A 27,618-nucleotide genomic window follows, 5' to 3' on the forward strand; every position below is an offset into this window, starting at 1 on the left:
GTCCAGAGCGCCGGGTTTCTGCCAGCGCTGGAAGCAGCATGTTGGTCAGCCAGCGACTGACAGGGGCGCGAGCCCGGGCACCTCTGCTTGCGACTCTCCTACAGGCTTGGTGCCGCCACGGTCGGACCACATCCTCCTACTCCGCTTTCTCTGAGCCGTCACGGGTGCGGGCGCTGGTCTATGGCAACCATGGGGATCCAGCCAAGGTCATCCAGTAAGAGTCGGCGCCGACACCGGGGAGGGAACTGGGGTTCCCGGAGGGTTTTAAGGCGGGCGGCGGACTGCGAGGAGAAGACAGGGTCCGAGGAAACGGACTCTGCTGCTCTACAGATGCCGAAACCCGGGGCGTGCTTGCTAACCTGACACCGGAGCTTTCCGGCGGCGGAGGACCCGCGAGGCACGGGTGAAGGCCAGAGTTTACTGACCCATATTGGTTTGAGGATTGTGGCAGCCACTCCTTTCTCTAAGTGGATGCTTTCGACTATTTGCCCCGGCAACATTCAGGGCGTGGTTATTGGGTGTTTTCCCATTTTGCAGATGAGAAAACCGAGGCATAAGAAAGTTAAAATTAACAGTTGCCCAAAGCCACCCAGCCAGTGAGAATAGGAATTTGAACATACGGTTTGACAGCCTACCTAGATTCTACTCCTATTTTTAAATAGGTAATAGGTTATTGTTTGCGTTTCACAGAGGTCGAGGGACTTTTCTAAAGTGATGCGGCTAATTAGTGATTGGAATAGGTGCTGGAATTCACCTTTGGCTCCTTTTCATGTGAGTTTCCTTCCACCAAGCCATGTATGCATCTTGGCCTAGTTATAACGGGTTGTTTAAACAGCTTGATGGCATGTGCCTTTAACCCCAGCACTAGTGAGGCAGAGGCCGGCAGATCTCTGTAAGTTCAAGGCCAGTCTAGTCTACATAGTTAGTTCCAGGCTAGCCAGGGCTATAGAGAGAGACCCTGTCTCAAAACAAACAAGCAAAAAGGAGTTGTTTCATAATCCCAGCATGCTGAGGTAAAAGGGTTATGCGTTTGAGACCAACATGGGTTTCATGATGAGCCTTTGTCTCAAAATACACACACACACAGTAAAAGTACCTAAAATTATAAAAAAAAATTTTTTTAAAACCTCAAATACAATTTAGGGGATGCAAATGGTGTGTGCCTGTAGTCCCAGCACTTGCTAAGGCAGGAAGATTGTAAATGTAAGGCCAGCCTGAACTACATATTGAGACCCTACCTCAAAAACAAACAAAAAGAGGACAATTTGGGTTTACCGATACGCATCTTCTTGTTCTCTCTTCACTTCTTAAGGGCTCCCTGTATAGTCCTGGCTAGCCTGGAATTTGTTGAGTAGACTTGGCTGACCTGGAGTTTGTAGTGATCCTTCTATCTATGCCATTCCCAGCACCCAGCACTGGGACTGAAGGTGCCTGTCTCTAATGGGGGAGGGGGCTCCTTTGGTTGTATGTTTGTTTGAGATAGGTTCTTACTTTGTAGCCCTGATTGGCCTGCCTCTGCCTCCTAAATGCTGGGATTAAAAGTATGCAACTCCAAACCTACCTACCCCACCCCACCCTTTTTAAACAGAGGTTGAGGTCTAACTCCCAAGTGCTGGGATTACAGGTGTGTTCCCCACTGTTCCTGCTCCCCTTCCTTTCTCTCTCCTCAGACAAGATGCCCCTGTGTTGCCCAGGCTGGCCTGGAATTTGTGGCCCCTCTTCTTCAGCTTCTCAAGGAATTTGAATTATTGTTGATATTCTTTTAAATTGCTGTAGAGGTGGGCGTGGCCAGATGGTCCACACCCTTGAGTGTATCTGATGATCCTCTCTGCCTGTCAAAGCACCTAGCCTGTACAAAACCTTTACGATAATTCTATTTGCTGTGAATCAAAGAGTTATAAAGGCACCAGTGGGGACACTTGGGGTGGGGAGCTTTTTGGTGGAATGGCATTAGTTCATTCCTATCTCTGTATGGAGTGTTTGTGATGTGGCCCAGAGAACTAAGTGACCTTGCCAAACCCTCAGCCACCCCAAGTTAGGACAAAGAGCTATCTCCAGGTTCCCTAATTCCCAGATCAGTACTCTCACCTTAGCCCTACTCCAGACAACCTTAACAGCTCTCTTGACTGGTAAGATATATGTAGATTAATTAGTTTATAATTCATATGCAGAAATTATGAATTAAGATCCAACAGAATTTTAGAAGAGGATTATAGGCATAGAGGCTCATAGGTTGACTAACTTGTCTAACATCAAACATCTTATATTTGATTTTAGGTGTCTGTGTGTGTGTCTGTGTGTGTGTGTCTGTGTGTGTGTGTCTGTGTGTGTGTGTCTGTGTGTGTGTACAGCTCTCGGGAATCAGATCTCCCCTGCCTTCGTTAGGGAGCAGGAGGTGGAGCTCAGGCTATCAGGTCTGTGCATCAGTACCTCTGCCTGCTGAGCTGACCCACCAGCCCTAAGTTGTATTTTACTCATAGGCCATCAATCATGTCAGGATAGACACTTCCTGGAAATTTTGCTGCAGTGAGCTGATAAAGTCCTTATGGGCAGGCCTCCATTTTTAGAAATGGACTCAAAATGAGAGCAGCGTGGTGGTGCTCCCAAAGGCTCCTCATTTGTGTCTCAGCCTGCTACAAAACACCTGCTCCTGTCATGTTAGCTGAGCCCAAAGCTTTTTTCATTAAAAAGTGCACCTTTTATTGAGTTCTCCCAAGGTGATGAGGAAGGCTTGAGTGGTTAAACAGCTGTGCGCAGTGGCCTTCCGATTGGTTTCCTGTTGGAGAGCCAGGGAAACTAGAACAGACCAGTCTGAATGCAGACGTCCCAGGAAAAAAGATGGCAGCTTTTGTCTACTGTGTAGACCCCAAGTTATTTCTCCAAGTTCAAAGCATTCTCAGCCTGGATTCACAACTCAGTCTGTCACCTTTGCTACATTTGGAAACTGTTTCTGGGCTTGGCCTCTGAAGTGCTCAGTAGGTCTGGGGTGGCCTAGGGTGGCCATTTATTTAAGCTTTTCAGGCCTCCAGGTGACTGATGCCCAGCCATTGTTGAGACAGCCAGGGATTGTCCCTGGTCTGTCCTGACCTTCCCTTCTGACTCAGATTCAGACAACTTTGCTTGTGGGCTGAGGCCAGTGACTGGGATTCCCTTTGTAGTCCTGTGTGAAGGTCACAGTCCCTGCAGCCACCAAAGAACCAAGCGTTCTTTTCCTATCCTAATGTCTGGGCATCTCTGGGTCTGGTGACCAGTAAGGTCATGAAGCTATCCAAAATCCCAAACAATAGTTCCCAGACAGAGGTGGACTGTGGGTCAGTGCTCTGGGAAGTGGGGGAGAGAATAGAGAGAATATGAAATCAGACTGCACAACCTTACAGGATTCTGGACATTTCAGAGGTGGCCATAGCCATCGTTCTGTGTGCAGACTTCTCGGTTCTGTACCACAGAGGTCTAGAAACCCAAATGTCCTTTTCTTTCCTCCCCTCTACAGCCTCCTGCCGCCGCCCCCCCCCCCCCAATCCTACAGAGCATTCCCTCAGAACTTTGCTGCTCTCTTTAGTGCTGGTATGGAAATAATTCTCATTTATTGTATACCCACCAGGTAGCAGACATGGAACTAAGCTCTTTACATAGAATATGTTATTCAGATGGAGCTGGGGTTGTAGCTCAGTATAGTGTCCTTGCCTAGTGTGCACAGGGCCCTGAGTCCATTACTGGGATCACAAATCAACATCATCCAGCTTGGTTCACTCTTGAGTTTAACTCAGAAAAGGAAACAGAGACTGAAGGAGGTTGAAAGGCTTTTGCCCAAAGGACAGCTAGCAAGTTCCTTCTTAAAGTACTTCATGGGTGTTGGAGGAGTCCCTGGTACAGAAAGAGGCTGGAAGAAGCAGTTACAATCATCTGAAAGGTCCTGTCCCCGGGAGGGATGGAGTTTAAAATTAAGATTGTGATAGAAGAGAAAATAAACTTACAGGTCATTCAGTGGCCCTGAGTTTCCTGTTTTTTGTTTTTTGTTTTTGTTTTTGTTTTGTTTTTGAGAACAATCTGGCCCTGGGACAAGGAGGATACCTGTCTCTGCCTTCTTCCTGATTCCTGCATCTAGCTGGTGTGGTTGCTCACATCTATCTTGTGAGCACTTGATGTGAGGCAGGAGCGTCAGCAGTTGTTTGAAGCTGGTCTTGGCTACGTAATGAGTTTGAAGCTAGCCTGGGCAGTCTCAAAACACCAAAAGAAACCCCTGTTCCCTAACTCTGACTTCTTATCTGCCCTCTGCAAGATGAACCCACAGTGGGAAACCTTTGGGTACAATACCCTTCTGACTTAAACCGGATGGAATTTAGGGGGCCCAGGTTATACTGGCAATGCATTCTCACTATAGAATGCTATTCATTCTTAAGAGTTCTTTCTACGCTTGATATCAGTGTTTAAAATGAAAATTCTGCAGGTAACTTGGATCTTAAACCAGAATTATAGTATTTTTTAAGATTGGCATTTGGTTTGGTACTCTGTTGAGGGCTCCATCTTGGACTTTTTCATAGTCAAAGATGAAGGAAGTGGACATAGTGTTCATTGATACAGGAAACCAGACAGCACTAGTTCTTTGATGGGAAGTAGGTGCTGGGCCTTGAAGATTCAGAGGCAAGTGATTTATACCTTTGCCCCCAGGAACCCTCTGGTTTAGTCCAGGAGTTGGGTCACTGTAACCTAGTGGGATAGGTGTTATGATGTATTTAGAATGTAATGAGTATTCAGAAGAGGGGTGCCTGATCCCCTTTGACCTTGGGGAGTCAGACTAGCAAGGAGTCTGAGCCCCACAGGAGACTGAATAATGCTCTATGAGAGAAATGTCCTGAGCCACAGAGGCTGTGAGCGCGGTAGGAAGCCTGAGGGTCCTGGGGCCTCATGCTGCCTGGGAGGCGTTTGTGGAGTAACTGACCCAGAGGAGATTAAGCCAAGGCCAAGGATTCATACTCACCGTAGACTTCACGGCCTGCCCCCCTGCTCTAGTTTCTTCCTAGTTGCCTCAGAGGTGAAACATGGCAGGCACACTGAATCCCACTGTAGGTTAGGAGTTTCCCTGCTTCCTGAGCCTTTGGGAGGGAGATGCTGTCACTCAGGGCCGCTCCAAGTGACAGTCCTATCTGTCTTATCACAATCTTCATGGCCTTTCCCTCTCAGTGAGGACAGAAGGGCTCCTGTTTTAGAAGCAGATGAACAGATGACAAGATCATACTAGCTTGGGAGGTTTATTGAGGACCATGTACAAGAGCAGTGGCCCACGTTCCAATCTTTCCTCCACCGCTGAGCATTTAAGTGACAAAGTCACTGCAGTCCCTCCTCTTTGAACATCACCTGATAAAGTAACTGTTGGCAAGATCAGCAGTGGCGAACATGCCTGCTGTCCCCACCTTCTGTGCTAGTAGCAGACGGGATGCCGTTATAGTCTGTGGCTTGAATAGGTGTGGCCCCCCCATAGACTCATGTGTTTGAATGCTTGGCCCATAGGGTGTGGCCTTGTTGGAGTAAGTGTGTTACTGTGGAGGCTGGCTTTAAGGTCTTAAATATGCTCAAACTGTGCCCAGTGTGACACAGTTCCTGCTGACTTCGGATCAAGATGTAGAGCTCTCAGCTCCTTCTCCAGCACCATGTCTGTGTGCTGCCATGCTTCCCACCAAGATGATAATGGACTAACCTCTGAAACTGTAAGCCAGCCCCAATTAAATATAAATTTATATATAATATAAATATAAATCCTTTATAAATTGCTGTGGTCATGGTGTCTCTTCACAGCAGTGGAAACCCCTGCATAGCCCATTCTTCCTAAACAGCACTCTTTCCTTGCCGAGATGAGTCCTTGTGTTAAGTACCTTTCTGTCACACACATGCATGAAGCAGGTTAGGTAATGGCTAGACTCCATCTTGGAGGTTGTAGTCAATGAGTAGTGCATTGCATCTGGGTAAGGACATGCACCCAAACTGCATCCTAACATGAGTCACAGAGGAAGCGACTAGGTATCACATTGACCTGAAGACCTACCCTGGGCTCCACCTCTTACCCACAGTACCCTGGCCTATAGTGGATTCCTCTCAGCACAGCACTGCACACATGGAAACGGAGAAACAACTCTTCGTTTCCGAGCCATCCTTTGACAGGCCTATGAAAGTCAAGAACCACTGGACAACCTGCTCCAGTTTCTTGGGATGCTGAAGCAGGAGACTTGTTTGAGCCCAGGAGTTAAAGGTTAGGCTGGGCAGCATACTGAGACCCCAAAGGGGTGGGGGGGAAGGGGCAGCAGAAATTGTGTTTGATGGACCAAAAGATGAGTTCCAAATAGAAGGTGGGTAGGATCACCTGGAGGCAGGGAAGCCAGAAGAGGCCCAGCCAGGCTGGTGAGTGACAGAGCCCTGGTCCCTAAGAGTCCAGGACTCCTCTAACTCTCGAGCAGCCTGGGCCACTTATACACCTGCTATGGGGCACAAGTCAGGAGCTGAGAAACCAGCTTCCTCCCATCCGCAGCTTGTGTCCTGCTTGTTGGTAAAGTCCCAGCATCCTAAGCCCTTCACTAAGTCACAGCAAGCAACCTTCTTTCTGATCATGAGGACTACGCACAGACTTGAGGAAGGCCATGGGAGGGGTCGTCACCTTTGCCCAGTGCTGTGTGAGGGCACACATTCCTGCCTCGGGCTGAGCAGCAGGGGCATCTGTAGTCACGGACATACTCTCTCCGTCCGCTCTGATGACAATTATTTGCAATGGTGGAGTAAAAGATGAAAGATAAGAACAAATGGTTGCTGATTAAACATGGAAGGCAGGAAAGAGCGCTCAGCAGAGGTGACCGGTGTCTACCTTACCCAGCAGATAGAACCGAGCCAGTCCCCAGGGGCCTGGGCTCTTTCTTTCCCCTCTCAAAAGGCTCTTTCTTCTGCCTGCTTTTGTTTCTCTTGTACTTCACATGGCATCGCAGGTGTACAGCCTGAGCCTCACAGGAGCCATTGTGACCTTATCCAGCCTGGGATCTGTCAGTTGAGACAGCAACAGCCCTCCGAGGGCCTGGCGCCGTCATCAGACTCGGGAAAGCTCCAACAGTGCTGGGAAGTGAATTGCAACAGCCAGGTTGTGTTTGGGTGCCTCCCTGAGCTCTGCAACGCAGCCATCGTTCGTTCAGTGAACTTAAAAAAAAAAAAAAAAAAAAAAAAAAAAACAAGTGGAACAAGGATTGGTATCGAGGCACAAAGGGAGGGCCAGCTCCTGGAACTCAGACCCAGCCCTGGATTCCTGGATTCCTTCTTGTCTCAGCAGTGGTATCCTTGACGACAGTATTAGAGCTGTCTGCAGGACAGTGTCTGTGGTATTGATGGCATTCCATGAGGGCAGGCTGGGACTGGTCTTCCTGATGAGATGCAGCTGGACCAACACAGCTCACCCCAGGCGGGAAACAAGTATCGGGCCTGCCTCCCACCACCACCCACTGGGGTACACAGCTTCCACTTCCCCAGACTCTAATTTCTGCCCTGCCTGTCCCTACCCACCTTTCTGCCCTCCTCTGTGAATCTCTGCCAGGCTTTCCAGGAGCCAAATGAGACCAGGCATAGTTTGTACTCCAATATCCTACCTACTCTTGGGAGATAAGCAGGTCTGTGAAAATCATGTTTCAGTCAGGGGAGCTGGACCAAGCCTCCTGGCATTCTCTACTGCAGGACTTCCCAGAGCCTTCGTGATGTCAGTGTGCTGACTCAGGAAGGGGCCAGTGGGCAGGGTTCCTCAGATGTACCGAATCCTAGGGACAGCTGATGTCTCCCAGGAGAATCCCCAAGTCTGGCTTAAGAGCAAGGCTTGCTACTTTTTTTTTTTAAAGATTTATTTATTTATTATATGTAAGTATACTGTAGCTGTCTTCAGACACTTCAGAAAAGGGAGTCAGATCTCATGGTTGTGAGCCACCATGTGGTTACTGGGATTTGAACTCTGGACCTTCGGAAGAGCAGTCAGTGCTCTTAGCCGCTGAGCCATCTCTCCAGCCCGCTACTTTTTTTTAAAGCCAGCTAACTTAGTTTCCCTGAGCCTCAACTTTCTCCCTTTTTAAAATTAGCATGATGTGCTGCCCGAGCCTAAGCCCCGGGAGGGCTGAGAAGCCTGGGGTACAGACTGACAAGCTTGGGAGACTCCTGTCCTTTTGTTGTCCAGCCTGGTGGCCAGAGTTAAGTTCCCCCAAGTCACCTCCCTCAGTCTTCAAATACAGCCCCTTTGTGCCCACTGCCAGTCCCTTCATCCTTCCTGTTTGCTAAGCCTGGGAGTCATTGATCTTATGCCACATTCTCTCACTGGAAATGACTTTGGACTTCGATACTTGTTAATCTCCAAGGAGAAACTAAGCACCTCCCAACCCACCCCAGAGCGCGTGCACGTGTACACACACATACACACACACACACACACACCAGATGATAACTAAAAAGGGTTCTGGGTTCTGAGGGATCCAGACCCAAACTCCTTTCCATAGTTCCCAAGAAAGCCCTGAAAACTGAGGGTTTGGAAGGAAAGCAGATGGCCACTTTCTGTTCTTCTGGTGTGACTATCCATGCTTCTTAATGCAGGAATACCTGACCACAGGGCTGCCCAGCCCTCCAGGGTATAGATAACTCTGGAGAACATCAGATCCCGAGAACTCCAGAAAACAGATCTTGAACTTATCAATTAAGAAACACGCATGGAGCCAGGCGGTGGTGGTGCACACCTTTAATCCCAGAATTTAGGAGGCAGAAGCAGGTGGGTCTTTGTGAGTTTGAGGCCAGCCTGGTCTACAGGGCAAGTTCTAGGACAGCCAAGGCTACACAGTGAAAATCACTGTCTGGAAAAACAAAATAAAAAACACCTATGGAAAGACTTCACAAACTACAGCTGAACTCCATGTGATGACCCTAAGTGGCAAAGTCACCCCTGCTGCCTAGCAGAAGAGCCAAAAAAGTGACCATTTCCAACGGATGGCGCCAGGAAGAGCGTCAGAAGGAAAGTCTGAGCTGGGTCTTGAAGGCTGAATTGAATTTTTCATTTCACAGAGAAACTGTGGAAATGAAATCCTTGCTAAGGGAGGAACGTGTAGAAAAATGTGCAGGAAAAAAGAAAAGCTATGTCTAAGCGGCTTGAGCCCCTGGGCCTTGTCAGCTTACAAGAAAAGTCTGATTATCTGTCAGGATGCAGGAAAAGCAATGGGGCTAACTGGAAGAGGCAGCTAGTCTGCAAACCTGCTTGCTCAGGACTGAACTTTTCTTTGGGATACAGATTTAAAACATAGACTCTCAGGGAGTCAGGGACACCCCACCCCCACCCCAGGTCCATTTGGGAGGCCCTGGCAATACCAGCCACCCTCCTCGTTCCTCTCAGCCAGTGCAGCAAGGCTCAGTCTCCAGACCAGGTCAGGCTAGGGCTCATTTCACAGCTTGGATTGGAGCGCTTACCAGGTGGCTTCTTTTAACATCTGAAGGCCAGGTTCAGATCAGATCAACCACCTACCACTGTTAGCAGCCCGAGCGAGTTATTTACCTCTTCTGTGCTTTTGTTCCTCAACTATAAAAGCAGAACAATAGTCTGCAAGCTATTGAAATGGGGTGGAAGCTGGCCTGTCTATAAAGCACTTGGCAGGGAGCCTGGCTGGTGAACACTCAGTAAGCAGCATTTATTATTATAGGGAGGACCCCCTCCCTCCTCCAGCTGTACACACACACACACACACATACACACTTCCTTAGCACTACGTTTCTTTTGCAAAGCCTTTTCGTCTATACTTGTCCCTGGTTTCCCACTCATTTCTGTGGAGAGGTTTTTTTTTTTTTTTTTTTGGTTTTTTTAAAGCTGATTCTTTTTTTTTTTCTTAATATTTTTATTTTCTATATTCTTTGCTTACATTCCAAATGATTTCCCCTTTCCCGGATCCCCCCTCCCCATATGTCCCATAAACCTTCTTCTCTCCATCCCTTCTCCAATCACCTCCCTCCTTTTTCTCTGTCCTTATATTCCCTTCCCATGCTAGATCAATCCTTTCCAGGATCAGGACCCTCTCCATACTTCTTCATGGGAGTCATTTGTTATGCAATTTGTGCCTTGGGTATTCAGAGTTTCTGGGCTAATTAATATCCACTTATCAGAGATTGCATTCGTAAAGCTGATTCTTAATCACAGTGAGACCTGGCTTTTCTTTATGAGTCCAGGGTTCCTAGCTTATATGCTTATGTTCCCCCAGATTCTCTGAGGTTCTTGTAGGCTGTCAGGATTTCCAAACTCATCTCTAGTTGTTGGTATACAGCCATGTAAATCAATGTTAGCTTTGACTTGCCACTGTACACTTCAGAATCTCCAGGAACTGTGCTCCCTAGTAGACATGGACTGTGAACACAACCCTCAAAGAAGCGTTCCGTGTAAAGCTCTCACCACTGAGCCCAGTGGAGAGAAGACTCAGGAGAATATGCCTCTATTGTTACTATTAGTCTAAGGCATTACTTGAAGAAAAAAAAAAACACACTTTTAGCCTAAGATCATGCCTTGGGTCTAATTAAAAAGGTGAGATTCTGGAGGAGGTGGGTAAATTACCGCAACTTAGTGTGAGGATACCTTGGCACCAGCCTCTGGTTAGCAGTTATATATATTCTGCTAAGTAAAAGTGAGGAAAATTGTTTCTTTGTAGATAGATTTGGGCAGAGAAGCATTGCAGACCTCAAGTGTTAAGTTTCAGGAAAGGAAAGGAACTTGCAGTCATTGAAAAGTCACAGGGACCAGCTGCAGAGATCGGAGCAATCTAGTCAGCCGGCGTTCCGCCTCATTGCCGTGGCGCGTGGACACAGGCTGTCATCTGAGAGGTGACAGCCTCAATGGAAAAGTTGCCTCCATAAGCAGACCTTTAGGGCTTTTCCTTAATCAGTGGTTGGTGGGCAGGCCCAGCCCATTAGAGGTGGTGCCACCCAGGAAAGTGGTCCGTGGGTGCTATAAGAAAGCAAGCTGAGCAAGCCAGTAAGCAACCCTCCACGGCCTCTGCAGAGGTGACGGCTCTGTGGCTAAAAGTGCAGACTTCTGTCACAAAGGACCCAGGTTTGTTTCCGGTACCCATATCACGCATCACATAACTTCCTGTAGCTCCAACTCCGGGGATCTGACACCCCTGGCCTTCACAGACCCCTGCACTGAGATACACAGATAAACACACGCATCATTTTAAAAGTCAAACAACAAAGAACATTTATCTTGAACACTGGCTGCTCTTGCAGAGGATCCACATGGTGGCTCACAAGACTGTAACTCTAGTTTGAGAGGAACCAGCACCCTCGCCTGGCTCCATACACAGGCATATGTGTGGTACACATACACACAAGTAAGAAAAACACTCATACATATTAAAAATGTTTGAATAAAAAGCACTTCAGTTTTTTGAGACAAGGTCTCAATACAGAGCGCAGGCTAGCCTCAAACTCACCATTCTGCAATGGCCTCCCACATATAGAAACAGGGATATACCACTAGACCCATCCCAACAAAATACAACTTTTTATTAATAACAAAAGTTCCTTCAAAGTCCCCTGGCAAGTCTTTTACATGTGCGGGGGTCTCCATGTATGTGCTTGCACATGTGTGTGGGTAAGCTAGCCCATGCAGGCATACATATATGGAGGCTAGTGGTTGGCATTGGGACATCTTCATCAGTTGTTTCTTCGTCTTTGAGACAAGGCTTCTCACTGAACTTAGTGCTTACATTTTCACTAAACTGACTGCCTGTGGATCTGCCTTTCTCTTCTTTACCTCCAGTGCTGGAGTTACAGGAACTGGCCTGTTCCATGAATGCTGAGAACTGAAAATCTGGTCCTTGTGCTTCACAGAAAACCCAGAGAGCTGCTAGAAGGGAGAGTATTCAAACCTTCCTTCATCACAAGTACACTAGCTCAGAGAAGAAATGTGCTCAGGGTGCCCAGCCACCTTGTGGCAGAACTTGACATCAAGCTCTCTCTCTCTCTCTCTCTCTCTCTCACACACACACACACACACACACACATCCTTTCTCACAGACCAAGACCCCAGCCCAGAAGGGCCATCTCCCTGGGGTGTGAGTCATAGTCAGCAGAGACACTTCACAGATACCAAGGTTCTCTTTCTATCACCTCACTCTGCAGTAAGAGAAATATCACTGTACTGGCTGGTTTTGTGTGTCAACTTGACACAGGCTGGAGTTATCACAGAGAAAGGAATTTCAGTTGGGGAAGTGCCTCCATGAGATCCAGCTGTGGGGCATTTTCTCAATTAGTGATCAAGTGGGGAGGGCCCCTTGTGGGTGGTGCCATCCCTGGGCTGGTATTCTTGGGTTCTATAAGAGAGCAGGCTAAGCAAATCAGGGGAAGCAAGCCAGTAAATAACATCCCTCCATGGCCTCTGCATCAGCTCCTGCTTCCTGACCTCCTTTGGTGATAAACAGCAATTTGGAAGTGTAACTAACTGAATAAACCCTTTCCTCCCCAACTTGCTTCTTGGTCATGATGTTTGTACAGGAATAGAAACCCTGACTAGACAATCACCTTGCCCATCTGTGTTGGGGCCAACAAAACAACACATGGATAGAGGGCAGAGCTGACCCTGAGTTTCCCAGGTATGCTCGTTTGGAAGAACCACTTGGGGTACCTCACCTGGTGATGCTGGTTCGCACATCAGCAGTGACTGTATTAATAGTGAGTGCACTGCATGTTCCTAGAACCAAGCAGGTTGTGGAGAACCTAAGGCCAGGCTGGCAGAAGCTCACTAATGCTTCTGCCCCACACACTGAGGATACCAAGATTGATCCACTGCAGTTGGTGTGAGCCTGCACTGTGCTGGTCCTCAAAGCTCCTCCTTTCCATCAGAACCAGATTCCTAAGCACACGTGGCAATTGTGGCATGTTGCTGACCTACTTTGGGGAGACAGTTTGAGCAGAAGATAGCTCCTGACAATGTCTTTCTGTGCTTAGACTGAAGAACCTGGAGCTCACTGCTGTGGAAGGATCTGACGTCCACGTGAGGATGCTGGCAGCCCCTATCAATCCATCTGACATAAATATGATCCAAGGTAACCTTGGTCTTGAGCTTATGGTAATTGGCTCAGCAGCTGCTGCCTTTTCACTCCTCCTCAGGTAGAGTATGAAGTGCTCCGGATTAGCAGCGGCTGCCCTCTAGAGGAGCAGTGTGCACAGTTTGTCTCCTCTCTGGCCAACATCTAAGCGTTAGGCTCTGTGAGTTAGGTGAATTGTAATGGTGAAGAGCCTGTGACATACTAGAGTCCTTTCTTACTTGAGTTTGTCCTTGTGGTAATCCTGTGCCCAAAGAGTTTTAGCTCCCGCATAGCCAAGGAAGCAGAAGGCCAGAGCTTGGTTAAATGGACAGCTCGTGAGGGCAGGCCCCTGATGAGCTCAGTTGTGACTGGCCACAAAGTCTATGCCCCTAGAGTCTCAGTTGACCCTGGCAGCATGACTGTGTTACTGTTACCATGATAAAACACCATAACTTATAGAAGGAACTTAGAAAAGAACGTTTTGTTTCAACATGTGACTCCAGAGAGTTAGAGTCTGTGATGGCAGGGTACAGGCAGCAGGCTCATGAGGGAGAGCTGAGGGCTCACGTCTTGAACCCAACACAGAACAAGCACTAGAAACGGTGCAGTGCTTTGAAGACTGTATTCTACTCTCATCAACACACTTTCTCAGCAAGACCACATCCCCTAAACATCCCCAGAAAGTGTCACTAGCTCAGGATCAAGTAAGTGTTCAAACACACAAGTCTGCAGATGACACTTTTATCCAAACCACACATTTACACTCTGACTTCTCCTCTCCCAGGGAACTACGGCCTCCTTCCCAAGCTGCCTGCTGTCGGAGGGAACGAAGGCGTTGGAGAGGTGGTAGCGGTGGGCAGCAGTGTATCTAGACTGAAGCCAGGAGATTGGGTGATCCCAGCAAATGCTGGTTTGGGTAAGTGTCCCCAGGTATGAGCAGCCATTTATTCTTCGGAACCCTACACGGCAGACGCACACCACAGGCTCAGTGCAGCTAAGCGGTGTGGGTTCACTGTTAGGTTAATAGGCTACCTCCAGCATGTGGAGCTGAATCCTGTTTGTTGTGCTCTGGGGGATATACCCATGTGGACATCTCCTTGGCTCCCTGTTGATTTGAGCTTTGAGTATCTGATTCCTTATATATCTTTGCTGTAAGGTTTGATGCAGATTACAAGTAAGGTTGGCCCCGCCCTCAAGAAGGCTCAAGTCTGACTGAAGTGTCAGGAAGGCAGTACCTCAAAAAGGGAGGACCCCGAGGCCACAGGAAGCAGAAGTAATTGTGGCTGTTCTGACAGATGTTTGTGAGGAAACGCCAAGTGAGACTATGGAAGAGAGTCTTAGAACAGGTCTGTGGTGGGAGAAGTTGTTAGGCAGAGATGAGCCAAAAGGCATTTCCTGTGGAAGCAAACAGGGTAAGTTTAGCAAATGGAAAATCCTCAGCCATTTCAGTGAACCCACTGAAAATGAGTGTTCAGCCTCAGCCAAGGATTTGCCCATGGGAGAGGTTACATAATGAGAAAGAAGGTTCCAGAGGTGGAGTGGGGCCACATGGGGTGCGGCCCTGAAGAACCAAGCTGGGATAGCATTCTGTGTGTATATGGAAAGGAGTTGTTAGAGTGTCCTGCCTCTCAGTTCTTACATTTTCAAGGCACGCCCATTATCCAGATGGTTCTTCACCAGAGCCACAAGAGGGTAGTGTTCCCAAAATGAGTCAGGTGGCCAAGGTTAGAGACACTTCCCCAGAGACCACAGGGGGTAGTGTTCCCAAAATGAGTGAGGTAGCTAAGCATAGAGACACTTCCCCAGAGACCAAAGGAAAGGATAAGAGAGCTTTAATAAAGTAGCAGTCGGGAGATAGCAGGGGTGCTACAGCGAAACGGGACTGGAGCCTCCTCAGCACTGGCTGCTGAGGCCTTTATTAAGGTGGGTGCAGGAACTGCTTTCTACCCAGGATGAGATGAGCCTGGGACACGAAGAAGCTTCATCTTCTCAGGCAAGCTGAAGAAATAATTAACCCGAAACAAAGTTTGTTTCTGTTGGCTGTCCTACCCCAAGACAGGACAGATTAGGCTGGCCTCAAATAGAATCCACCTGCTTCTAGCTCCCAAGCTATGGGATTAAAAGTGTATGTGCCACCATACTCTGCCTTTTAAAGGGTTTTCTTTTTAAGTTTTAGTTACTATATATAAGTATTTCTCCAGTATTTGTGTCTGGTCAGGCTAACTGTCTACCTCACCGCTGGGGTGCTGGAGCGTGCCACCCAAGGAAACAGAACGCAAGACAAGAGAGGGGCCCCAGCCTGCGTTCTTCTGGGCAAGAAACCTTTCTATCTGGGATGGGTGTTGTGGTTCTCAATCTCCTGTGTGCCCGACACTGCTAGGGACCTCAAGTGGTCGAGCGTCTGCCCTTCCCTTACTCACCAGGCTGGAAAGGGGCGGCTGAGCCTGAGGCCCTTTAAAACAAAGGCCTTCCCCATGGCAATCCTCCCTGGGGAGACAGTCCAAACTGCTTTATTGTTATGATGTCAATGCAAACACCTTAAGCAAGGTTAACCAGGGATTAAAACACCTTTTAGAGGATATCCAGGAAGGGAAGCTCATTAGCTAAACACTCAGGCCTATCTATGCAACTCATTAGCATGAATAACTCTAGGTTTTATGCTCAGTGGGGTGTCATGGTTACCCCTTTCAGGACAGGTAGACCCTGACCAGGAGCTGCTGTTCCGATGCCTGCTGTTCTCAATTATGAGGTTTCCTGGGGGTTGAACCTGCTTCAACCTTACAGTTCTTCCTCCACACCATGAGGATGCAGTGCCCTTGGAGGCCTGTCTCAGGTAGGGCTTTACTGCTGAGAACAGACACCATGTCCAAGGCAAGTCTTATAAGGACAACATTTAGTTGGTGCTGGCTTACAGGTTCAGAGGTTCAGTCCAGTATCATCAAGGCGGGAACATGCCAGGCAGACATGGTACAGGCAGAGCTGGGAGTTCTACATCTTCATCTGAAAGCTGCTAGCAGAAGACTGACTTCTAGGCAGTTAGGATAGGTTCTTAAAGCCCACACCTACTGTGACACACCTCCTCCAACAAGGCCACACCTGTAAATAGTGCCACTCCCTTGGCCAAGCATATTCAAACCATGACAAGGCCCAAAGAGGATGTCTGATCCCCTGGAACTGGAGTTATAAAGTTGTGAGTCATCATGTGTGTGCTGGGAAGTGAACTCAGATCATCTTGAGGAGCAGCCAGTGCTCTTAACCACAAAGCCATCTTTCCATCCCATTGCTATTAATTTTTCACTTCATGGTGGTAAAGGCTGTTCTGTCTGAGACAGCAGATAGCTGTCTAAACTGACTTTCACGGGTTTACCATTCAGCCTTTATTCTACTTTTGGCCATGAAGAGACAGACACTTTGCTTTGAGATCCCACTCTGCTTTGTTCATGTTCACAAAGTAATGGCATGCAGGTGACGATTGCCTATAGAAGCTTTAGTGTCTGAGTCTTGAGTTTACTTCCCCGGTTCCCTAACACTGGCCCAGGAGGATGGCAGACAGTATCCACCCAGTCCAGTATGAGGATCTGAATCTTGGGAAGCAAAATTTACTCAGACTCAAACACAAAGGGAGAGAGAGCCCAGTGGAGTCTTGTCTCCCGTGCTTCCCACTGCCAGGACTCTTCGGGCTATGGTTTCAAAGCCTAATTTAAAGTTGCTTTGTTATTTTACATCTCCGTGCATGTAACTGTCCATGAGGACTTGAACGCCATGAGCTTTGCTCTTTCCTCCAAGGCTTACTCCCAAGTCTGCCTCCTCGATGCCCAGGTGAAGGACTTTGGGTACCATTGGAGACTTTCGGCAGCAGGATGAAGGGGCTTAAAGGGGGGAGTATAGGGGGTTAGGTGAGTGTGGCTAGGCGGCGTGGGGGAAGGTGTCCAGGCGGGCCCTTGCCTGGGCACCTCTGCCCCTGAGGGACCACACACACACAGACATGGTATAGAATAGAGTTTATTCAGAATAGGGGATAGGGGTTAGTGGTAGAGAGAGAGAGGTAGAGAGAGAGAGAGTGGAGAGAGTGGAGGCCGGCCATGACCACGTGGAGGGGGGGGGAAGAGCCCCAGGGGCAGAGAGGTGAGAGAGTATGGGAGAGCAGAGAGCAAAGAGAGAGAGGAGGAGCAAGTAGCCCCTCTTATAGTGGGCCAGATCTCTGGAGCGGGGCATACCTGGCCATTGCCGGGTAGGTGTGGGGTGGAGCTTAGACAAAACCCCAACACCGGGTACCTGGGTGTGCCAGGGCTCCTTTCTCACTCCCCTGCCTCATCCTGACTTAGGAACCTGGCGGACTGAGGCAGTGTTCAGTGAGGAAGCGCTGATTGGAGTCCCTAAGGACATCCCTCTTCAGAGTGCTGCCACCCTAGGTGTCAACCCCTGCACAGCCTACAGGATGTTGGTGGACTTTGAACAGCTGCAGCCAGGTAGGAACCTACAAGCTGGGGTAGCAATTCAGGGTCTTCCCACTGGGGTGCACCAAAATCCTGGCCCAAAGGACTTGGGAACTCATTGGCACACATGGCAGAGGAGGGTCCCTGGGGTCAGTGACAGGCTCTAACCTGAGTAGGTCTTACTGCTCTCAGTGAAAAGATGTTCAGCAGGTTCCTAGAAAACACTCAGGACACACTGTAAGAAGTACTGGTCACAGGCCCCAGAGCTGGGGCTGGAATGCTGTCACACAGCAAAAATGGGTTGAGCTATGCTAAGCTTTGGGCACACAAAGCCAGGGAGACAGACATAGCCACTGTTTTCAATAATATGCTGAACTCAGTGGTAATAGTTCCGCTCAGCACTTCCACTCGCATGAGTGCCTCTGCAGGCATCCACCCTGTGATGGTCACATCTTCAGAGCAATGCAGAAAGGGCTCTTGTTAGGGATTAAGAACCCAAGCCCAGGCCCACAAGGTTTGACCCAGACTTCCCCTCCCCCCACTCACCTAACTGCTCACCCATCTGGAGAGCGGGTGTACTAAAGTCTGACTACAATATGTTCAGTCTTCCTTTCATCAGCGAGGGAACAAAGCCCAGAGAGGTAAGCTGTTACATGAAATCACTCAGCAGGTAAACAGCCAGAGTGTCACTGAGTTCCTCTGAAAGCAGAGGCCAGGCAGGTGCTGGGGCGCGCATTTCATTTGGGAAGTGGTCCCTAGAGGCAGGAGCAAGGGAGTGGGACAGCAAGTCAGAGCGGAGGCAGAACCCATTAAGGCTCTGCCCATAAAGCCCATTAAGGCAGAGCCCATTACTGCTGTCAGCAGCCTGGCTTCAGTCTTGCTAGGGATCCCCTCGTGTTCTTCATATGACACACGGCAGAATTAAACCCCAGAAGACAGAAGACTGGCCAGTCTGTTTTTGTTGCTGCTGAGGGCTTTGTTTGTCTTGTTTACAGTTCTGGGAATAGAATAAGGGCCTGGGACATGCCGAGCAGTAAGTCTACCATTCCCCTGTGCCCCAGCCCAGCCTTCCCACTGTGTGAGGATCTCTCTCTATACTGCCTATCTGAGCCACACAGGGCTAGGGAAATCACCTGCCGTTCTTCTCTCATGCCACTGAGGAAACTGAGGCAAGAGCTGCTGAACTATGATAAAATTAGATAGCTGTTGACCAAGACCCTCAACCAATGATGGGAGTCCTAGGTGCCTTTGGTAGAGAAAGCCAGGTATGATGAGAGACCTCTGCTGGAGTCCTGGTATAGCCAGCACTGGACGACGCCTCTCATGTCCTGGTCCTGAGGTCACTCCTGATTAGGGCAACCTGTACTTAACAGAGCCAGGCCTTCTGATGTTACCAACTGTAAGAATCGGCAGCCCACCTCTCCACCTCGCTGCCTCATGGCCAGCGAAGGAGGCCAGACAAACTCATGACCTGATCCGAAGCAAAAATAAATGTTACATTGTTCACTAGAACATATGCATAGATGAACACAGATAATGGAAACCAACTCTGGCAGCCCAGTACTTGCCTTCACTGTCTTTGTTAGAATCCTGTCTTCCTGTACTCCTGTACTCTAACTGAAGCAGATCAGTGCTGCTGTCCACCCACATAGCTGGTTGAGAATGCACTCGTGAGTGATATGTTGGAGCCAAGGCAGATGCGCATCCTTGACCTAGGAACCGGCCAAAGCTATAGCCCATTCTGCACTGACTCCGCTGCCTTTCAAACCCAAACACTGTTTCCCAGTCCACAGAGCATCTTCCTGCTCATTTGGCTTCAATCAGAGATGCTCTGATAGGTGCTCTCAGACCTTCTGTTTTTTAAATCTGAAGTTTTAAGAGAACATGATATAGCCTGTCTTACTTGGTTACAGTCATTGGTAAATCAGGATGCACACCTGGCTCCACTGTGTGCCAGAGCCCACACTTCCCTAGGGCACCACACTGCCTCTCCCACTGTAAGGTGAGGATATAGCTCAGCGACAGAGTACTTGCCTGGCATGCTCAAGTCCCTAGGTTCCATCCCTAACACCACAAAGCAAAACCAAACATCCTGTAGGGCAAGGAGCTTCCCATCCCTCTCATATGGCTCTCATCCATCTCAAATGCACTGTCATTAAATACACACAAGGGAGTAATGTTCCCTCAGGACTGAAGGGTATTGATAAATATGGACCTATGTACAGCTCAGTGTAGAACACGGTTACAGCCTGAGCATTGATGAGATACCAGAGTCCTCTGAGAGCAAATAAGAAAGAACCTTGGAGGGCTTCATGAAGGAAGCCACAGTTGAGCTGAACTTAAAAAGGAAGGGAACCAAAATACCATTTCAAACCAGGGACTTGGCCTCAGCATGGGTCAGTGAGATGACTTAGCATGCAAAGGTGCTTGCCACTGAGACTGACAACTTGAGTTCAATCCCTGAGCCTACATGGTAGAAAGAATGTGCTCCAGGATAGATGGATGGATGGATGGATGGATGGATGGATGGATGGATGGATGGATGGATGATGGATGGATGAAGGATGGATAGATGGATGAAAGATGGATGGATGGATGAAGGATGGATGGATGGATAGATGAAGGATGGATGATAGATGGATGATGGAAGGATGGATGGATGAAGGATGGATGGATGGAAAGATAGATGATAGAAGGATGGACAGATGGAAGGAAGGAAGGAACAGAGGATATAAAAATTGGGAAGATGATCAAGGTCAATTACAAAGCAGTGTGTGAAACATGGACAGAGTGTCCAAATCCTGTGACGCTTGCTTTACTGGTGTGGTAGAATGTGGAGAGTGTGGAGACAACTGAGCAGTAGTTCATGGTCTAAGAAAGTGTCACTGCTAGGCCTGCATCTACCCTATGATCCAGGCTGGGAGCCCTCAGCTCAGGTTTGCAGGGATTGACACAGTCTCTTCCACAGGGGATTCTGTCATCCAGAATGCGTCCAACAGTGGAGTGGGGCAAGCAGTCATTCAGATCGCCTCAGCCCTTCGCCTAAAGACCATCAACGTGGTCAGAGACAGGTACTAGGAGACCTAATCCTCGTGTCCCTGCGCATACCTACATCTCCACCAGATGGCGCATATGTGCAAGCCTGAGTGGCTGGCTGCTGACTTGCAAGCATTCTGCAGGGCAAAAAAAGTCCCTGTGAAAAAGTCTGACACAGAGAGATGACAGAAAGAAGCAGAGATGGTCCTTACTGATTCAGTCAGGAGTGTTAGAGACTTGACTTAGGAAAGCCTGGATTTGTACTGTTGTATGAACTCTCTAGCCCTGTCTACTTGCATGCATACACTAAGCACAGCTGTGAAGGAGGTAGGGCAGGCTTGTGGTCTCTCTTTTACAGATGAGGAAGCTCAAGTTTCCGAGAGTGGAAGCAGCTTGCTCAGGAAGACACGGCAAGTCAGTAACAGACTTACCTTCTTTCCATTGTCCCCTCCAGTCCCTTTAAACCTCAGTGTGCTCCAGTGTGGCCGAGTCATTTGAGACCTTTCTTATGAGGGTTGGTACTTACTTCTGCCCCTGCCTCTGCAGTGGTGATGAAAAAGTGATTCTGTGTGCCTGGGCCAGAGAATCCAGGGCCACTCTGCACTAGAGTGTGTTTGCATGATACCCTCAAGCGCCCAGGAGAGCTAGAGGAAAGAAAGTGGTGTCTGAGTAGAAAGAGGAAGTAGAACGGCTCTTCCCTCTGCACAGATGGCTCTAGGGTGTGTGCACTCGGGTTGTCAGACTGTGTCCCAGCCTGGCTCTGTCCAGGGAGGAAATGAGGCAAGAGCCGGCAGAGCATGATTAAATCATATGGACAGCTCCTGCTTGAGGTCTGGCTTAACCTCTCTCTATCCTTGTTCTCAAAACAGAAATGTCTTCTCAAGACTACGGCAAAGGGGTCTGGGAGTTTGAGGGAGGGAAGCTAGCCAGTGTGACCAAAGCCCTGATTGTGTTTTATTTCCAGACCCGACATCAAGAAGCTAACTGACAGACTGAAGGATCTAGGAGCTAATTATGTCCTCACAGAGGAGGAGCTAAGGATGCCTGAGACAAAAACCATCTTCAAGGTACCTAGCCTGGGTCTGGAGAGGTGCGTAAGCAGTTAAGAGCACTTGTTGCTCTTGCAGTCCCAGCAGCCATATGGTGGCTCACAACTACCTGTAACTCCTGTTCCAAGGGATCTGACACCCTCTTCTGATCTCCATGGGTACCAGGCACACATGGTACAGAGACAGATGTGCAGGTAAAACATTCACATTCACAAAGTAAAGTCTCAAAATTAAAAATAAAAGTCAAGCCAGGCGGTGGTGGCACACACCTGTAATTCCAGCACTCTGGAAGGCAGAGGCAGGTGGATTTTTGAGTTCGAGGCCAGCCTGGTCTACAGAGTGAGTTCCAGGACAGCCAGGACTACACAGAGAAACCCTGTCTCGAAAAATAAAAAAATAAAAAAATAAATAAAAATAAAAGTCAAGGCTCCCAGCTAAGAACACTTCCCCTCCATCCCATGCCATCTCCCTGTGGTTACAAACTATGGGTTCCCTGCTCTGCTCTGCAACCCAACTTCTCCTCTGGAAAGGACAGAGCCCACCCAGCCTTAGCCTGGGGACAGCGTGCTCCAAGTGTCCAGCCGTGGAGGAAGGCAGAAGCAGAAGACTTTAGGACAGCCAAGGTTTTAAACATTTGTGCTGTGGCCCACCAACCCACGTGGCAGGTATGAGTCAGAGCCGGACGAGGTCTGAGGATACGAAGGCATGGAGAGAGGATGGAGAGAAGCTCCTCAGCCTCTGCCCGCTGTTGAGCACGTTTGTCCTGGACGGACAGCATTGCTGAAGTGGGGGTCAGCCTATCATGTGTAAACTTCTCTGTTCCTTGACTCTGAACAGAGATGCTGCTTGTCTGTGCTTCCCAAGGTCCTGGGATGGACAAGAGCATGAAGCTGCTAAAGCCCTTCCCAGATAACAGAAACGAGCCCAAAAGGCGTGCCTTCTCCTCTGACTCAGCACGGGCCTCAGCTCTGCTCGCAGCAGCTTCCAACCCCACGTGCAGCCAGTAGCGCCCTCACCATAGCCTCCTTACTTTCAGGACCTGCCGCTGCCCCGATTGGCTCTCAACTGTGTTGGTGGGAAGAGTTCCACAGAGCTGCTCCGGCACCTGGCGTAAGTCCCTCAACCTGCCGGTCTCCATCAGGAGGGCTGTCTAGTGACAAGTGTGAGTGTAGGCCAAGGTAGCAGAATGCTGACAGTGGTGCACAAGAACATCTTGCTCTCTGGCCTATGTGCTCCAGCCTCATCTCTGTGCTAAGAAGCCTAGCCAGCCTTTTCTTCCCCCAGGAACCCAGGAGTCATCACTTACTGGGTTCTTAAGATATTCCTTACAAGATATTTTGAAAATATACAAAAGTGCTGAGGTGGGCCTGGAGAGCTGGCTCAGCGGTTAAGAGCACTGCCTGCTCTTCTAGAAGGTCCTGAATTCAATTCCCAGCAACCACATGGTGGCTCACAACCACCTGTAATGGGATCTGATGCCCTCTTCCGGTGTGTCTGAAGACAGCTACAGTATACTCACATATGTTAAATAAATAAAATTTAAGATTTATTTATTTTATTATATGTAAGTACACTGTAGCTGTCTTCAGACATTCCAGAAGAGGGCATCAGATCGAGATCTGTATTTATGAGAACTCAGGGTCAGTCTTTGCTGTCTTGTCAACTGCACCTTGAATGAAGTGATCACACTCTCTGGGTTAATTTTTTAAAGTATCAAATGAACATGGGGCATGGGGACATAGCTCAGTGATGGGACATATGCTTTAGTATGCCTGAGGCCCTGGGTCAACCCCCAGAACCAAAAGGAAAAGCTAAACAGGAATTTGGAATAGGAAGCTCTCTACCTATGGCTGTGGATGGCATGGCTGTTGAAGCTGACTCTCAACACAGCTGTGTTGCTGTCTCAGTCTGTGCTCTACCTCAGCAGCTTAGCTTGTGGTGTTGGGGGAGTCACTGTGCGGGAGCCCCATTTTGCTGGGAAGTATTTCTTAGGTGTCCTCCGGGAGAGAACAGTGAGTGGAGCGTCTCCACAGTGGGTGACAACCGATAGAATGCCCAGCTCCTGGTCTCTCAGCATGTTTTGGGGGTTTTATTTGTTTTTGTTTTTTTAATTATTTATGGGACTGGAGAGATGGCTCAGTGGTTAAGAGTGCTGACTGCTCTTCCGCCGAAGGTCCTGAGTTCAAATCCCAGCAACCATATGGTGGCTCACAACCATCCATAATGAGATCTGACTCCTTCTGGAGTGTCTGAAGACAGCTACAGTGTACTCATATAAATAAAATAAATAAATCTTTAAAAAAAAAAAAAAAAGAATGAATGCCGGGCAGTGGTAGCACAGCAAGTTCCTTAGGCCATGGTAGGTTCTGTCTTTGCCTGCACCCACTCTTCATTCTCTGGACTCTACAGGCCTGGAGGAACCATGGTGACCTATGGGGGAATGGCCAAACAGCCTGTAACAGCCTCTGTGGTAAGTTGGATACCTGCATCTAAGCAGGGCTTAGCTGCTGCTTTCCTGGCACTGACTATAGTTGTCTAAATTCGGGAGATCTATGTCTGAAGCAATGCTTTAAGTTCTAGTACTCAGAGCCTCAGTGCATCTTTCTGTGTCCACAGAGTCTGCTCATTTTTAAGGACCTCAAACTTCGGGGCTTTTGGTTGTCCCAGTGGAAGAAGAACCACGGTCCAGGTGAGTGACTGATGGCCTTGATACCAAGAGGCATAGGAGCATAGAGCCTAGTGTGGCTGCAGAGTGACCAGCTACTCTAAAACCTGCAGAGTGACCATGTCCTCAGTCTTAACAGGACCTTACCATAGTTTACCATAGTCAGGTCAGCAAATCACTTGTAGATAGAGCCAGCTACTCCTTGGCACAGAGTCTAGTGAGATGGACCAGCCCTTATTCTGAGGAGCTGACTGGGTGCAATGGTATATACTTGTAATCCCAGCCCTCAAGAGGTTTAGGTGGGAGGGTTATGAGTTCAGGGCCATCCTTAGTTATATAACTAGATGCTGTTTCAAAAAAAGAAGGAAAAACAAAACAACTGGAAAATAAAATAAAAACCAAAACCTCACCAGATAGATTTAGGTGGGGCCTGGCCTAGCTGGGAACTGTGGTAAGTCACTGAATCTCTGCCTTGTTTCAAGCATTGTTGGTTTTAACACTTTGAGCCATTTGACAGAGGAGAAAAAGTGAAGTTCAGGGCCTCTAAGTCAGTTACTCAGCACTCTGCCATCTCTGGACTGGAACTGCTGAAATCAGCATAGGCCTCTGACTGCTCCAACCCAGCTCCCCAGATGAAGGCCAAGGCTGAGTGCAGACTGACATGGAGTTGATGAAGGGAAGTGGTGACATGCACTGGTGTTCTGAGTAGAAAAGCGCCTCAGGAGAGTGAGGGGAAGGGCTGTGGGTAACTTGGGTAAATGCTTGCCAAGCAAGCTTAGAACCTGAGTTCAGACCCCCAGTATCCACATAAAAAGCCTGTACCCCAGAACTACAAGGAGAGAGGAGAGGGGAAACGGTAGAGTAGCCCAGCCTATAGCCAAATCAAAGAGCATCATGTCCAGTGAGAGACTGTCTCAAAAAATAAAGGGATCCTGTGAATGAACCTTTAATGGTCCTTTAATCGCAGCACTGGAGAGGCAGAAGCAGGCAGTTCTCCATGATCTACACAGAGTTCCAGGCCACTCGGGACTATATGATTAAGATCTTGTCTATAAATAAGAAACCTGACTGAGGGAAGACACCTCCATCAGTGTGTGGTCTCACCTACATATATACACTTGGAAGTACATATACTACACCCAAAGTAAACATTTAAAGAGTGGAACCCACCACACAGGGTAGTGTCTAGCACCTGCAGGGTCAAGTCTAGTCTTGGACTGAGAGAGCAGGTTCTGACTGGACTACAAAAGGCCTAACAAGTTCATAATCTTGCCTTGAAGATGACTGGGGATCCAGCATGATAGTATTTTTTTTTGTTTGGTTTGTTTTATGTGGTTGTGTGTGTGTGTGTGTGTGTGTGTGTGTGTGTGTGTGTGTGTGTGTGTGTGTGTTTCAAGACAGCATCTCACTATGTAGCTCTGGCTGTCCTAGAATTCATTGTGTAGACCAGGCTAACTCAGAGATCCACCTGCATCTGCCTCCCGAGAGCTGGGAGTAAAGGCATGCACCACTATGCCTGCCAGCATAGTGTTTTAATCAGAAAGTAGGATTAAACTTGAAGACTGAGTTTATTTCCATGAAAAACACTTCTTAGGGCTAGAGAGATGGCTCAGTGGTTAAGAGCACTATCTGCTCTTCCAGAGCTCCTGAGTTCAATTCCCCACAACCAACCACATGGTGGCTCACAACCATCTGTAATGAGATCTATGCCCTCTTCTGGTGTGTCTGAAGACAGCTACAGAGTACTCACATACATAAAATAAATAAATCTTAAAAAAAAAAAAACACACAAAACAACAACAACAAAAAAAACCACTTCTCCAGGCTTCTCTCGATAGCTCAGCAGTTAAGAACACTGTTCTTCCATAGTTCCTGAGTTCAATTCCCAGCCACCATTACAGGGTGGCTCACAACCATCTCTAATAGGATCTGATGCCCTCTTCCTGTGTGTCTGAAGACAGCGACGGTGTGTATGTATATGTGATATACGTATAAATATATACACACATATATACATACACACACATACACACACACATATAATAAATCTTTTAAAAAAGAAATACACTTCACAGCTGAGGCCTTCACCTCTATTCCTACACTATATTTGGCCCTCAGCAAGAAGCAGACCCAGGAAGGGAAGGGATAGTGGTTGCCTCAGTTGAGGAGTCTAGTGGAAGCCCAGGGCTGTCAAAGAGAGCTTTTCCTCATCTGGTCTGTTGCCATCAAGCAGTGTGCCAGGTCTGGCATCCTCAGTTCAGTAATGCTGTCCTAATCACCACTTAGGGCCAGCTCTTCACCAGTCCTGTCCTGTGGACGAGCCTCTACAACCATCACTGAGAAGGGGAGCAGTCACTGCCCACGTGCAGTTCTTCATGATTCTGTCTTGTGTTGGCACTCGGCCGTCTCACGAGACCTCACCTGTTGTTCCTTGTTTGACTTGCATCTCCTGCAGATGAATTCAAGGAGCTGATTCTCACTCTCTGCAACCTCATCCACCAAGGCCAGCTCACAGCCCCTTCCTGCTCTGAGGTTCCACTGCAGGACTACCAGCAGGCTTTGGAAGCCTCCATGAAGCCTTTTGTGTCTTCGAAGCAGATTCTCACCATGTGATTATTCCAGAGGACCAGAAGGAAAGTAGGAGAGGCAGACTAGCATGGCTGGCTGCTGGCCCCTCCGTGAGGACCCCAGCCTTCCCAGAATGCCTCACCTCCACTGCCTCTTCCTACCAGGAGGGTGCAAGGCCAATAAATCCTCGGGTCCCTAATAAACCCTGAACTTCCCATGTAGAGGCTGAAGAGTACAGCCATGCATGTGGAGGGACGGCGTGCACTTCCCTGCCTCTCCACCTGTTGTCCAGAGGCTCTGCCTGACCTCCCTGAAAGCAGAGCCTAGGAGACTGCTGCCAAGTTCAGAAGTCACTCTGAGCAGTGTGAGCCCTAGAGTCTGGAAGAAAGGGAAAGGTTGTTAACCTCTCCTGGAGTGTGTGGCTCTGTCCAGGACAAGGAGGGAGATCTGCTGCCTAAGAAGGTGAGTGACAGGCTGAGATCATTAAAGTTAAGAGACACAGGATAGCAGGTGTCTAGGCCACCTTTTGGGAACTTCAGTTGTAACTAAAAGAATAAACATCACACCTGTGGTTCTCAGCCAGGGGCATTTTTAACCCAGAGGGACATTTTTTGTTATCACAGCTTGGGAAAAGAGTTATTTGCCTCAACTGGGCAGAGATCAATACTGTTAAATATTTTACAGCCAGTTATAATATACACATGCAATTCCAGCAGCTGGGAGGCTTAAGTCAGGTGGATTGCCACAAGTCCGAAGCCAGCTTGGGCTACAGCAAGACTGTGTCTCAAACAATTTTCTTACAA

The 27,618-nt window shown here is 48.5% G+C and overlaps 1 protein-coding gene across 1 annotated transcript; it reads left to right on the forward strand.

Annotated features, from left to right (window-relative positions):
* Positions 1–27,410, forward strand: Mecr (mitochondrial trans-2-enoyl-CoA reductase). The gene is made up of 10 exons (XM_052177576.1): positions 1–214; positions 12,982–13,079; positions 13,846–13,977; positions 17,387–17,530; positions 20,466–20,568; positions 21,498–21,600; positions 22,619–22,692; positions 23,992–24,052; positions 24,199–24,271; positions 26,703–27,410. Exons 1-10 carry the CDS (start codon positions 39–41, stop codon positions 26,858–26,860), a joined length of 1,122 nt encoding a protein of 373 aa, XP_052033536.1. The 5' UTR covers positions 1–38; the 3' UTR covers positions 26,861–27,410.
* The last annotated feature ends 208 nt before the right edge of the window (positions 27,411–27,618 follow it).

The sequence above is a fragment of the Apodemus sylvaticus genome, chromosome 3 (genome assembly GCF_947179515.1).
Source record: "Apodemus sylvaticus chromosome 3, mApoSyl1.1, whole genome shotgun sequence".
Lineage (NCBI taxonomy): Eukaryota > Metazoa > Chordata > Mammalia > Rodentia > Muridae > Apodemus > Apodemus sylvaticus.